The sequence below is a fragment of the Callorhinus ursinus genome, unplaced genomic scaffold (genome assembly GCF_003265705.2).
Source record: "Callorhinus ursinus isolate GAN/ISIS: 27379988/994484 unplaced genomic scaffold, GSC_fseal_2.0 scaffold24, whole genome shotgun sequence".
Taxonomy (NCBI): Eukaryota; Metazoa; Chordata; class Mammalia; order Carnivora; family Otariidae; genus Callorhinus; species Callorhinus ursinus.
This window is the reverse complement of record NW_027397086.1, coordinates 8,381,773-8,396,873: the sequence shown is the minus strand read 5'-3', so window position 1 is coordinate 8,396,873 and position 15,101 is coordinate 8,381,773. Positions and strand designations below refer to the sequence as shown.

Genomic DNA, 15,101 nt, shown 5'->3' with positions numbered 1-15,101 from the left:
ATATCTGCTGAATGTCTCCGAGAACCATACGGGCCTGAACATTTGCTAACGGATGTTATTCAATACCTCGGCTAAGACAGGTCCCAAATCCATTTTCATTCATTACAGCAGTGGTTCTCCAATTTTTTGCACATTGGAAGCACTCGGGGAGCTTTACAAGTACAGATGCCTTGGTCCCACCCCCAGAGATTGTGATTTAATCCGTCTGGGGGATGTTCTGGGCTTTGGAATTTTTATAAAAGATGCCTAGGTGATTGCACCATGCAAGTAAGTTTGGAACCACTGCACTGTGGAACTTTCAATTAAGGTTTTTACCGTCCTCTTTGTTACGGTGCATGCTCATTACTCCAATAGGTACATTAAAGGAGATAAAATCTTCCTGGACTTTCATTTCCTTGTTTCCTCTCCTTTGCTTGGATCCACTATCCCTGGTTTTTCCTCTTCTTCCTGATCTATGTCATCACTCCAGGGCTTACACAATATTACACGTCTCACAAATATGGCTCTCTTCTCAGCAATGAGGTCTGGGACTCTAAGCCAAATCTGATCCACTGTCATGTGTAGATGCCTAGTATCGTCTCTCTACAACTAATCCGGTCAATTGCTCTCTCCTGCTTCTCAAATCCACCTCTCTCTCCCTCTCTCCATCCCTGCTGGGCCACGCTCTGAACACTTCTTACCTAGATTGCTGACCTGGCTTCCCTGCTGGTCTATCTCCAGCTTCACCTCACTCTACTACCAAAATGATGTCTTAAACCCCAGATTGTTCAGATCCTCTAACTTCCAAGACTCCCTAAGTTTTTTTATTATGATATTCAATGTCCTTCATAGAGATCCCAATCTACCTCATCCAGCCATGTGAATTCAGGCAAATTTGCTAAGGTGTCTGCCTTGGTTTTCTTATCTGTAAAACGGTGACAGTAATGGTCCTAGATTTTAATATACCTATCTATAGCACTTGGAACTGTGTCTGGAATATGGTAAGTGCTCTAAGAGTTAGTTAAGCTATTCCTTAAACACTCCTTCCACTGTAATACGGCTAAAACAGTTCCAACCCCCACCATCAATCACTACCTTCGGGAGGTAGAACAGACTTGAGTCCTGAATTCGAACTCCGCTACTTTCTAGCTAGGTGGTCTTGGGTAAGTGACTTAACATCTCAGATACAAAATAGGGATCATAAGATCTACAGTGAAGGACTAAGATACAGAGTGGGTTGTTGTGAAGGTAGAGTAGGTGTTCCCCTCTCTCTACCTGGTGACATATTATCCAGCCTACAAAGTCTAGCCTGGGATCATTTCTCAAAGCATCTCCCCTGGCTCACCACCACTACCCCATAGTTTCCTTTCTCAAGTCTCCATACAGCCTACATTAAAACATAGCTCCCTGAGCTGCTGATTCAGATTTGTCTTTCCCGGTTTCCACACTATGAACTTCCAGAGGAAGAGTTCGTGTTTTATTGACGTTTAACCTTAATGACCAGCACACACTGGGGCTTAAAATGTATTAGCTGAGTGAATGAGTACAACTAGTCAGGGCCCAGTGAAAATGGTGTTTCGATCCACTCAGACCATTCATTATCTGTTCGTATTCTGAGGTTCCACAGAAGTGTCTTTGTGCTTCTATGACACATTAGTTATGAGCTTGTCCTATTTCATTCCTCCCCTAGATTGTGAACTGCTAGTATTATCTATGTCCTCATCTGCCATATAGAAAGTACTTTATCTGTATTTGAATAATTGAGTTGACTGATTGGATTACAAAATATTTCAACCTCCCTGGTCTATTCATTCTTTCAGATCCTTCCCAGGCATGTATGCATGACGTAGGTGATTATTTATTTGTTTATTTTAAAGATTTTTAATTTTAGGGGTGCCTGGGTGGCTTAGTCGGTTAAGTACCTGACTCTTGGTTTCGACTCAGGTCATGATCTCATGGGTTGTGAGACTGAGCCCTGCATGGGGCTCCACTCTCAGTGGGGAGTCTGAGATTCTCTCCCTCTGCCCCTCCCTCTCAAATAATAAATAAATCTTTTAAAAAAAGGTTTTTAAGTACAACCCCCCCCAATGTGGGACTCGAACTCACAACCCCAAGATCAAGAGTCCCATGCTCTACTGACTAAGCCGGCCAGGCGCCCCAAGGCAGGTGATTATTTAAATCTCAAGGAGTATCCTGGTAGCTTATTTAAGCCAAAAAGTATACCAAGGGTATCAATATAACTAAAATGCACCATGAACTTAATATTGACACTAAAACAACTTTTAAGGTGGACAAATAATTTTATTTTGTGCATGCAAATACATGTCAAGTACTGCAAACTTTTTCCATCAATTTTCTCTCAAACACTGAAAATCATGATGCTCTATTCTGTGAACAGCCAAAGCTAATATCTCTTCACTTCAGTGCTACAGCAAAAACACACAGAATTCACTCTTTGCTATTCACTATCATCACAACCCTCATTGTTCCATCTCTGCCCTCCCCCCATATACAGGCCTTATAAACCCTAGCCTTCCCCCATTTAATCCTATTCCTATAGCACAAAGGGAAACATTACAATTTGGAAATTCAAATTGAAATAAATGGAATAGAATTTATTCCCATATATATTCCCCATTTCATTGTACAGAATTATTTTAAATTATAGTTTTAAATAGAAGCTGAGTATATGCCTTAAAAATGAGCATTAAATCCATCTTAGAGATGGTGCCTGCTTTTTACATGATGGGTGTACACCATCTTTAATTTCATTTACATTTCAATCGAACAATAGATTTGCAAAGAAAATGTCTAATACAGACGTAAAAATATTCACACTAGAGCTTCACAATCGGTTGTACAATTGACAAACAGGCCTCTTTTCCCAAACTTTCCAGCTAAGCAAATTTATAAAATGTAATCAATGCAACAAGAAAAACATTTCTCTTTCACTTCCAGGGAAAAGAATATGCAATAAACAGTATAAATGCAGACAGCAGTTGCTGCAAGCGAACCACGATACTCCCAGTGGCTGTACAGTGGGGATGTGCGGTACAAAGAGAAGCCACATGTGTTGTATCACAACTACAGTATAATTGTTTGCCCAGCTAAGAGAATGCATGCACTTCCATGCCTTGGGTTATAAAGTGAGGCCTAATTCTCGACAGATTGATGGAATATATGCAAATGACCTTGGCTTTTGGCAGTACTAAGTGCAGCCAGTGTCTATGTTCCACTGGTTTGAGGATATTTTTAAAATTTTATTTAAAAAAAGAAAAAAGTTGCCAATTTCGGATTTGGGGAGATAACTGCTCTTGGAGTAGAAATAAGACTCCACTCAAATGTGGGGTGTTCTCATCAGTGGCCTTGACTCCTTGTATTCCCTTGCCAGCAAAGGGATACAAAGAAACTGCTAGTATGAAGGAATAACTAGCAAATGTATTCAATTTATCCAGAAAATGGGATACTCCTTGAGCACGTTCATTTGTGTTCTGCTTGCAGAAGGGGTTCTTATGAAGGAGTTACAGTAAGTGATCCCATCAATACTCTTCAATCACTAAAACACAAGGAAAGTTCTCCCAGGAAACTAATACATAGTTGCAATGCAACTTTTCCCTTTAACTGCTCAGTTACCAATACTGGTGACAGTCTGCTCAGAAAACGACACAGAGAAGCTAGGGAAGAAATATTCAGATTCAAAGTTAGAATCACATGCTGAACCTGATCATTACAATTCCACCCCTGTCAACCAAACAACATGGGCTTTAACATCTAAAATGCAAGAGCAAGCTAGATGGTTTTTAGAACAATGTTTTCAAATGTTTAAATGATCCCATTTTAAATTCCTAGAAATTGCTGTGCATCCTGTGATTTTCTCAAGGCAGCATGTAAAACTGGGATGTGCTTTATATACTTTGAATCAACTCGAAATTTGAGTGAAAGTGACTAGATCCATACGAATAGGGTATTTCAGTTCTCGTATAGGAGGTGAGGTTTCTTTTATTCTCTTGTGAGAGTAAATAACTGTTAGGAAAAAAATCAGTGCCACTGACCCCGTGAAGTACTACCTTCTCTTGAAAATTCTCACACACAAACTCCATGCATGACGCTGGCTTATCAGATGGTACCAAAAGGAAGTCATGGCAGGAAAGGCAAGGGAATCTGCTCTGCTCAGGTACCAACTAAACGAAATACATACATCACTTTCTCAGGTTTTAGAAAATGACCTGGACACTACAAAAGAGACCTACTGAGGCTACATTCACAGAACCTGAATGAGGCACACAGCCTTCAGAGTGGGACTTAGAAATGGAAAAACAAACACAAAAAGTAAAACAAACGCCCCACCATTTTCCCACTTTCCAGACCTCAGACTACTTTTTCCTAATTAGACCACAGGCACCATATGCAGTTTAATTACCAGCATTACAACCTTTCCTCTCCTATTGCCTTATATACTGATTTCAAACATATGTACATCACAACATGTTGGTAAAAGGGTCAAATGACAGGGAATGCACCCAATTTTAAAAAGTCACATTCTCGGTCTGATTTATATATGTATTTTTTCCTCCATGACATCAGGGAGTAACTTTTTGAAGAAGGATCAGAAAAACTGCTCTTTCTTCTAAAGGGGCAGAGAACCAATGTCTTTCCTTACGTGAAACCCACCATGAGAAACAGAAGATGGTCACTACACAGATAAACGATGCAATACAGAATAATCCCAACACAGAAACAATTCCTATGTTGTTAGTGAGAACGAGAGTAAGCTTTTAAGAACAGGGAGTTACTGTTTTATGGGATCACCTGCTGCAAGACAAGCATTATTTTAATATAAATGTTCTGAGACATACCAATAAGATTGGCAGGTATATACATACACTGATGCAAATGTAATTTCACTGGACAAGTAGGCAAACACCTAAGCAGTTTATCCCAAACCCCTCCAGCAGAGCACAACCAAGTTTCAAAATTTCAATTTTAAAATTAAAAAGATAAGGTTAAATACACAAGATCAATTTATGTAGTATATATTCACCCTCAGAACGTGCTGAAGATGTTTTGCGTAGTTCTGTTGCACAGAGGGTTCTTTCCCTGAGGGCACATAAGGAGCTCTCAAACTGTTAATAGGTCTCTATTTTGTAACAAAATAGCAATTTTAAAATCTTAAAAAAAAATACATTACCTTCAACATGGAAGATCTCACTATTTAAATATCCATGAAATAGACATACTGGTTTGCATATCCTTTTTGGAAATACAAACAGCAAATAAAGTACATTGGAAGCATTTTAAATGTAATAAGCGCATATTTATAGAAGGGTTCTGATATAAATTATATAATAATCATGTTCCTGTAATATCCTAGGCTAATTTATAATGTCAGAAATAAGTTAATGTAACATGGTTTAAAACTCTTGTTCCTATTCATTTCAGGTTACAGAGTGAAATAAATAAAATGTTTTGTAGGGAGAGGGAGCACTGGCCATGGCAAAAAGGTACAGTACTAACCGAAGGAAACGAAGTCAAGGCTACTGTGCTGTTAGGCTACAAACAAACATCTTCATACATTTGAATATTAAATAAATGTGTAAGATCTTCCATACTGACACCAGAATATCAAAACTACCCCTTTGTTTCTCAGGTATATTTACAACTTATCAGTCACCTTATGAGCATGTTCATTAAGACAGGTATCAAACACCAGTATTTACTCATTCTGATCAAGAAATTTCAGGGAAATGTCAACCCTCCCGCCCCTGGAAATGTGCACAAAACTTTTTATCAAAATCTTATCTGATACAATGCTGTGGTTTTGTAAAACAACTAAATAGCTCAGACGACCAATAACATGATCCTGTTTAAGCATCTTGCTAGCAGGAAAAGCCCTTACATACAGTACACCTGGTGAAAGATCAGCTTGGCTTAAAATATTCCAGTACAGTTTTCAGAGTAAACAACTTCACAGAAGTTAATTAAAAAAATAATAATAAAAGTCAAACTAATCTCAAAGAAACCGGGGGGAAAACAAAGAGACAAACTATAGGTAAGATCACCAGAAAGGAATGCCCAGCTTTTGTTTCCAAATGTTGACTGAAATTTAGGTTTCAGTAAAATACCTCCCACAAATCTGGGGCATGGCTGGTTGAACATACTGCATACTTCCAGATGCCAGGTCCAAACACTTTTCAGTCACATTTAGCAGGGCAGAAATTATTCGTGTTTTTAAGTATGAATAAAGGTTAGCCAATGTTCTATTATTACATGGTTCATAGTCTTATCAACCTAACAGTCAGAAAACAAGGAAAATTAAACCCCAACGTGAAGTAACAATAAACAATATTTAACCGAGATATTGCAATGAACATCCAAATTAATTAGTTTAAATTAAAAAAAAAAAAACCAGCAATACCATCTTGTTAGTCAGTGCAAACGCTACATACAGGGTTTTCTTAAGAAAGCTGAAAGCACCTGATTCTTTTGCCAAGTCATCAGATTCAATAATGTACAGGCTTAAATCTGCATTTTAAAAAACTGCCATTACATTAGTGCATAATTTATCAAAATTGTAAAAACGATTCTGCATAACTTAGGAGAATTTAATATCTAGTACATCAGCTGAAAGACTTAGGCACTTGGTTATATATTTAATTACTTACTTCAACAAGTAGCCTGTGTATAAATATTAACAAAGCAGAAACTATTCTTGAAAAATGGAAAATTAAAAAAAATTTCAATGCTACAGATAAAAGCACTGCACCACACTCCTACATATAATGCAGTAAAGAAAGCTAGTATATAACCCTGTAAAATTCTATGGTAAGAACATCTAACTCCACTCTTCAAAGTAAAAGAAAGAAAGGAAGGAAGAAATAAAGAAGGAAAAGAAAGAAAAAGAAAAAAAATCCATGCAAAGTCCCATGAAAAAGATAAATAAAGCAGCTGGAATGAGATGGAAATTTCTCTCAGCAAAACATAAAATAGAAATAAATAAGTTAATTAAGTCTACTTTCACTAGATGTATCATTGTAGGATCCTGCTAGTTTAATAACTGAGTTGTTAATTTTCTATAGAAGCCATTTAAAATAGGAAATGGCTCAGTTACTGCACCGGATTGCTACAAACTCATAAAAAGCTGCTTGAAGCTTAAGTTAAATGTCCAAATTCCAATCACCTCTGGAAAGTGAACGTGTTACCCTAGTAAAGTAAATTTTCTTTTTTTTTTTTCATAATGCTAATGCAAGAGGGCTTGAAGTATCAAAGAGTCCACAGGAAATGGATGCCCCCAGTAATATCTTTTTTTAAAAAAAATATACATTATATAATATATATTATATATATAAAAAGCTAGTGTAAATGCTTCCATGGTATGGTCACAAATTTGAAAGATGAACCTCCTTTCAGCTGTTAACCATCTTCCCATTTGCAACAGGTTTTAAAAAGTCGTTTTTATCTTCAGACATAACATGAGTTTTCAGAATGAGGTTGCCAACACTGACAGACGTGGTGATGGGGAGGCAACTTGCATTGCTAATGGACACTGGGAGTGGCTGGCTAAAGCAAGAAGTTACCGGCAGAATTGTTTTTTGCTCCTCCCTGGGAGAAAATAAATGACATTGAAAACAAATTAGCTTTAAGTGAAAACTTTAAAGAATAAGTATACATGCTTAATACAAGTTGTAACAACCTTAAGAGCCCCTAGCAAAGGCATGTCTTTATCACTAAAAAGTATCAGCGCTCACTAAAAAAAGTCCCATTTTCCAAAAATTGTATTAAAAAAATTAAAGTACTGGTTAATTTAAGGCCAACAAACTATTAAGTTCAAGACTAACCCATATTTTTGGCAGTAATTACATAAAATGGCAATATTAAATCTAAGAATATCTTAACATGAATTTATTAAAAAGGGAAACCCTACATCTAGGTTTTAATTCTCCATTTTGTCATCTAGAAGTCTGCCTACCAGACTGAGAAAGTATAACCTGATGCTGGAGCATGAGGAAAAACTTTTATCCCAACAAAAAGCAAGTTTCAGGCGACTTAAGTGGGCTACTTTGTTCAAATTTACCTCTTCTTTCCTAAAAATCCAGACTGACCCAATCATTTTCCTATTACATAGGGTCTTCCCCTTACAGGATAAAGCCAAAAATGCATTTAACACTGCATCTATTTCTCTTTAAATATTCACAGCCTATATCCACTGGTTAGGAATTATCTGTCTAACACTCACAGAATCACATGGTCTTCACCTAAACTCTGTCTCTTCTGCTCCAGCGGCTCCTTTTGGTGCTGCTGGACCGGATGCCCATTTTCCACTGCTGTTCCATTCAGCAACTGATCATTTTGAGGACTGATACCAAGCTGTATGTCCAGGATCTCCTAAGAAAATAAAATGTTAATCCTTCACTATGAAAGCACTTTATACTTTCATTTCCAATGGAATAAAGCCTCCTAAATATCTAATTGTAGTACTTACTTCAATTTGTTCACCTTGTCCATCAGGTTCATCGGTATCAAGTGCCGAAAGCTCTAACTCAATATCCCTATCAGGCTTAGTATCGCTTGCATCTTCTGTATAATCACTCTGTAATTAAGAAAAATGCTCATTTTATACCTGTGGAAGCTGGGGTTTCCCTTTTAGATTAAAATGGGAATCCCAATGATTGAAATAAAGAATCATGTAAGAAATCTGGTACTACAATTTTATTTCTATTCTGAGTTTTAAAAGCAATCATCCACCAGAAAAAGGCACACTAACATGCACTAAGTAATGGCAGAAACCAACAAAACAGCAAACAGCAAATACATTAAGCATGAAGCTGGGAGAAGCTTTACCTCTCCATTTCTCAGTTCAATTTCCTTGCTTAGAAGATTTAAGCTAAGGTGACGGCCTTCATCCAGGGAATTCCACTTCTGTTGCATGGCCAGAGCATTGGCCTCCCTCTGAAGAAGCAATGAGTTACTCTTGGCCTACAGGAAAGGAAAAAAAAAGTAAAGTTAGCTTCTAACTGCCATTTTTTAAGAATTCAAAGCTGAGCAACACAGAGCCTACCTGCTGAAGTTCAATGCTCAAAAGGTCTCCAGTACTGGAATGCTTTCGATGACCAGATAAATCGGTAACAATGAATCGGTCCCTTTAAAGAGAAACATGTTTACAGTTATAAAAATGGAATCAGGAAGCACCTAAAGCAGTAATGGCCATATGCCATACATGTTTTCAGTAACGCATCAACGCTGAAAGTTTCAGTTGTCATTCCAAATGTAAATTTTTTCAGAAATTTATTATATAGCTAAAAGCATACTTCATGAATAATTGGGGGTAGGATCTATACTCTGAGGATAACGTACAGTCTGAGATTAGAGAATTAAGAGTAACATTACCGTTCAATATAGTGCGCTGATGATGTGGCCTCGTTACCATATGAACTCCACCTTGAATCAACAGCATTGACATAAGGAACATAATCTACAGAAATGCAGGAAAAAACAATGATCACAAAAGTGAAAAATCAGTATATAAATGTGAACATATACATATATTTTTAAAGATTTTATTTATTTATTTGAGAGACAGAATGGGAGAGAAAGCATGAGCAGGGCAAGGGGCAGAGAGAGAGGGAGAAGCAGGCTCCCCGCTGAGCAGGGAGCCTGATGCGGGACTTGATCCTGGGACTCCAGGATCATGATCTGAGCTGAAGGCAGTTGCTTAACCAACTGAGCCACCCAGGCGCCCTGTGAACATATATTTTTAAGAAAAGATCTCTATTTTATCCAGCCAGCCATGTTCTTCTGGCTAAACCATTTAATTCTGAGCTGCCTGGGATTATTAATGGATGGAAAGGTTCTGTACCTCACAAAATGAGGATTAAAAAGCACAGTGTTAGAACATATCAGTATTAGTAAGGTGGATTACCTGATACACTGATAGGCTTAGTGGCACTTCCTTGGGAAGCAGTGGCCTGGACAGGATCCGTGGTATGGTAACCTGTACGTGAAGATCTGGAAATTGCACCCCATTTTGAGATGATAGGTCCATCACTAAATGGAATTATTGGGTCTTCTTCTTTTGTCCTTCTCTGGGTTTCAAATAAATGCACTCTTCTCTTAACATCTCCACTGTCCAGGTCCTGCATAAACCAAAGAAAATTAATAAAGGGATTGCTGGCAATTACTTCAGCTAGTAATACAGATACATGCTTTCAAAAGACATGTAATTAAGTTTTCTGGGAAATTTAACACTAGCTATAGATCTCTATGGTAATCCAACATCTATTTTAAACCACCGAACTATGCTCAAATAATTTAAACATCAAATGCAATTTATTTCAGACTTACCTAAATATAACTCTGTTGCTTACAGAGGAATTATATAGCAACAATATGAAGATGAAAGCATTCAATCACTCTAAAACTTCAGTCAACATGCATGATATCCCCCCGCCCCCCCCAAATCATACCATTAATACAGCATTTGAATTAGCAATTACATCTCTGGGTTCTGAATCGATGGCATTTATACAGGAGCCTATGGTGCCACAAGACCAGGGAGAATAATGAGAAAGATGATCTTCTTCAAATTTTGTACCACTCACGCTCTCAGAGAACTGATTGAAAAAAAAAAAAAAGCATAGTCAATTAGTACAAATCAAACTTACAAACTTGTAACTAATACAAAGTAACAATTATAGAATATACAGGACTTCATATCAATTAAACCTTCAATAATTAATATAAAAAACTGTCAATAGTAACAAGTAGTATCTATATTCTTTGTGTTTACATTATTCATGAATAGAAAATAGAATGACTTCTGTTTTTACTTTGTTCTTTCAGTACACATAAGAAACCCCTGACTGATACTATCAAAACCAATCAACAAATATTTACAGCATGCCTCGAATATGGACAAGGTACTCCAAAGAATGAAAAAAGCAAAAGAAAACACATACACACACCACAGTCCATAGTGGTAGTTTATCATTCTCTTGAGAAAAGACCAATATGAAACTATGGGAACAGGGGTGCCTGGGTGGCTCAGTCGTTAAGCATCTGCCTTCGGCTCAGGCCGTGATCCCAGGGTCTTGGGATCAAGCCCCGCATCGGGCTCCCTGCTTGGTGGGAAGCCGGCTTCTCCCTCTCCCACTCCCCCTGCTTGTGTTCCCTCTCTCGCTGTGTCTCTGTCAAATAAATAAATTAAAAAATCTTAAAAAAAAAAAAACTACGGGAATATAGTGGATAAACCATGCAGGATTAAATTTAAAAAAAAAACACAAAACTATGGGAATATAACGGATAAACCATGCAGGATTAAAAAAAAAAAAACACTCAAAGGCAGCTTTCTGGAACTAGAAGAAAAAGTGTACAAATTTTAAAGGGACTGTCAGAATTATTATAGGATCAGAATATTAAAGTTGTAATAATCATTAAATCTAAGTTTACTGATTGTACAGATACAGAAAGCCAAGGCCAAAAAGGTTAAATTACTTATACGAAGTCATACTGCTAGCAAACAGCTGAGCTGAGTGTCAGGGAGATAATTTTTTTTTTTTTTTAAAGTAATCTCTACACCCAACGCGGGGCTTGACCTCACGACCCTAAGATCAAGAGTCATATGCTCTACCAGCTGAGCCAGCCAGGCTCCCCAGGGAAATACTTATTTCTTGAAGTATAAAAAAAATGTAAATACATTTTTGTATCAAGCAAGTGGCAACTCATATTACACTGCTGTCAAGATGTTTAGCTGCTTTGAAGAAGTCTAAGTGTTTTTTTTTTTAAAAGATTTTTTAAAAATTTATTTACTTGAGAGAGAGAACGAGTTGGGGAAAGGACAGAGGGAGAAACATATTCCCCACTGAGCAGGGAGCCCAACAAGGGGCTCGACCCCAGAACCTTGAGATCATGACCTGAGCTGAAGGCAGATGCTTAACCAACCAAGCCACCCAGGTGCCCTAAAGGAGTCTGTTTGATGAGGAATTTGGATTTAGTTTAAAAATTCAATGGTTTATTGAAGTATTTATAGATGAAAAAATATGTCTAAGATTACTTCAAAATAATACAGAGGGAAGAGGGGGTACAAATGAAACAAGACTGGCTAAGTAGATAATTAGGGGTGATGGGTAGATGAGGTTTATTATATACTATTCTCTCTACTTTTTATGTGTTTGAAATTTTTCATATAAGATTTTATGAAGTTTTTTATTTTAGAGGCTGTAGGAATGGGAAATAAACCAAACTAGAGGAATTAAAAAAAAAGTTTGTTCTACATAAAAAAGTACTGAAAACAACAGGGCACACTGAAATGATCCTAGTACAAAAACTTGTTTTGTAACAAGAACAACAGTTAACAGTGACGGAAAACTGCACAAATAATACAGTAGGCATTTCTGCACCTTTTGTGAAGTAGGGAAGAAATGCCTCTGCCAGATTTACTACCTGGGCAAATTACTTAATTTCTCTGAGTAAGATTCCTAAAAAAAAATAGAGATTTAATACCTGCCCCCTAAGATTTTTGTGAGAATTAAATAAAATAGCATTAGTACAGTGCCTAGCTCAAGTAGGTGCTCAATAAATGGTAGATACAAATCCTATTAAAACCAGAAAAACAATGAGAACTACACTGCTGGAAAGACTCAATTCTTGGTGGGAAGAGGACTGTTGACTTCATGGTCTTCTGAGTCTGACAACGCCTAACTGTAGTGCTCAATACATGCTCAGTGTTCACAGAACTAAGCAGACTCGACTGCACAACAAACCACTGCAAAATGGCCAACACAGCTAAGCCTGGTTTGAAGGAGTGCTCTGAGGTCAGGTGTCTGACCTGTCCTTGCAACATCAAGTGATTAAGACCTTTCTTACATCAGTGCGAAAGTCTACACTGAATAGAGGAGAAGGTGGTGTTGGTGACTGTGTTGCCACAGGAAGAGTTGAAGAGACAAGAGGTGCTTTCTGAGTGTGGTACTGTGCCCACTGCTCTGGCTTTCTTCTTATCTGCTCCTCGCAACTGGTCTTCAAATGACCACAAGGTTCCTAAGGGGGGATAAAAGAAACAATCTTAATCATCTAGGGAGCAGTAAATAAATTTAACTATGCTCTGTGGAAATAATGTTAACAGTTTATTATATCATTGGGACCAAAAAAAAAAAAAAGAAAGAATACAGTAGGGAAGTCACCTTAGTCTGTTCTCCATGCATTTAAATGAAAGGGTTAATATTGAGTCCAGTGATGTTAAAAGTAGTATCCGAGCACTCAGTTTTTCTGGTTTAGGGAAGTCATTTCTCCCTACATGGGGATACTGAAAATAGGCCCTGTCCTATTTTGGAGATTTCTTTTTACTTTCCCCTCAGTTTCCTATCCAAGCATAACATTTATTGAGCATTAATATGTATCAGGTCCCATTCTAAGGGCTTTGCTTTTCTGATTTAATCCTCACAACAGCCTTATGAGGTAGGTACTACTATCACTGCCATCAGACATGAAGAACCTGACAGAGAAGTCATGTAACTTCTGTCCATCACACAATTCATAAGTGGAGGAGCCAGAAACGGTACCAGGGTGGTAGGACACTGAGTGTGACAGCAGGCTCTTACCCACCACACGACAGTAGCGCGCTCCTATTTCCGTCATCACTTACCCTTGGTAAAGGCACACTTGTCCTTGGCTCGCTTGGTGGCTGACAAGCCACGGAGTAATACGCATCTAGTGAGTTGTATCTGTCTCGCAAGGATGCCTGGTAAACAGACGAGGGCATCACATCCATTGGAGGTAAGGAACTGCTCCGAATAATGTCGTCTCGTGGGTAAACCGGTGGGCGCCAGATGCGCCTGCTGTCGTACACGGGCGCGTACATTCCAGAAGGTACTGGAGGAACTGGTCCATATGGCTGCGGAGGAGGGGGCTGGTAAGGAGAAGAACTCATTCGATCTCGAGGGGAAAATGTGCTGTATTGATCAGCATATGGCATAGAAGCAGGCGGGAGGGAGGACTCTGGAACATGACTGGACCTCACAAAGCGAGGAACACAGGGAGCCACACCGGCCGGCACCGTTGGAGGGGGTGCGTAGTAGCCTTGAAAATCAGAAAGAGGAATACTTAATGTAATCTTAGTAAAATCCAACATTTTACAAAGGTTTAAGTCTAAGGCAGCCTTTAATGTGGGAAAATAAAGTAAGCTTTGAACCTTACTTAATTACCCCTGCTTTAGAAAGAAACTACATACTTTCAAGATGTAACTACTATATGAAAATCATTAAAGTTCACTATTTTGTTAAACTGCTCCTCAAAAATGCAAGAAAGAGCTATTAACAGATGGCTGGTAAGTTTCCTTCTAGGGCATCTATTGCCGCAGGTTTTGGATTAAGTAATTAGTTACATTATTGACTCCTAACTTTTGGGGAGCAGAGATTAAAGAGCTTTCAAAATCTGTAAGTTGTGCATCATCTTTCCAAAAGTATATATAACTATATATAAGCCAAACATTCTGCAAACTGTTTCAAGAGATTCACAAAACTCCCTGAAGTTCATCCACGGACCCTAAATTTGATGCATGGGAAGGAGAATCTTAAAACTACGGGCATGTAGAATCATCGATTCTTAGGGCAGAAAGAAAACTTAGTCCAAAGCATTAATTTTTTTTTTAGTAGGCTCCATACCCAGCAAGGAGCCCAACACAGGGCTTGAACTCATGACCCTGAGATCAAGACCTGACCTGAGATTGAAAGCTGTATGCTTAACCGAGCCACCCAGGCACCCCAGTTAATTTCTTAATGTAGATATTCTAGGTAAGTGATTCACTTACTTACCTAAGGACAACAAATGTTATATCACAGTTTTTTTTTTTTTCTTAGAACTATCTAAAATTACTTACCTGTCTGTGGGTACTGTGGGACTTCAAAGGGTATCTGAGTCCTTGGATCTTGAAAATACTGAATGTTTTCAGAATGCTGAGGATATACTGGTACTCTAGTTATAAATGGGCTGGATTTTGGAGGCACAGAATTCAGCTCTGTTCCAACATTAGAAGGCCCAGCTGAGGTAGCCGCTACATTACTTACAGGAGTCTTGGGTGGAGAGCCAATTTTACTGGAGAGATAATTTATCAAGAACAAAGAATAAATCACTGT

At 38.1% G+C, this 15,101-nt stretch overlaps 1 protein-coding gene across 4 annotated transcripts in view; it reads right to left on the bottom strand.

The window, feature by feature from the left end:
• Positions 1-2,259: 2,259 nt before the first annotated feature.
• RC3H2 (ring finger and CCCH-type domains 2) overlaps positions 2,260-15,101 on the bottom strand; it is a 49,328-nt gene continuing 36,486 nt past the window's right edge. The window contains exons 11-21 of one of the 4 annotated variants that reach the window (XM_025887968.2): positions 14,846-15,060; positions 13,613-14,046; positions 12,838-13,008; positions 10,470-10,586; positions 9,896-10,109; positions 9,364-9,448; positions 9,035-9,116; positions 8,818-8,952; positions 8,459-8,566; positions 8,213-8,361; positions 2,260-7,578 (exon numbers count right to left, since the gene is read on the bottom strand). In XM_025887968.2, the coding sequence (XP_025743753.1) occupies positions 7,383-7,578; positions 8,213-8,361; positions 8,459-8,566; positions 8,818-8,952; positions 9,035-9,116; positions 9,364-9,448; positions 9,896-10,109; positions 10,470-10,586; positions 12,838-13,008; positions 13,613-14,046; positions 14,846-15,060 (1,906 nt within the window). In that variant the 3' untranslated portion in view covers positions 2,260-7,382. Of the gene's footprint in view, positions 7,579-8,212; positions 8,362-8,458; positions 8,567-8,817; positions 8,953-9,034; positions 9,117-9,363; positions 9,449-9,895; positions 10,110-10,439; positions 10,587-12,837; positions 13,009-13,612; positions 14,047-14,845; positions 15,061-15,101 lie in introns of all 4 variants that reach the window. The other 3 variants (XM_025887967.2, XM_025887971.2, XM_025887970.2) reach the window with 3 other exon arrangements.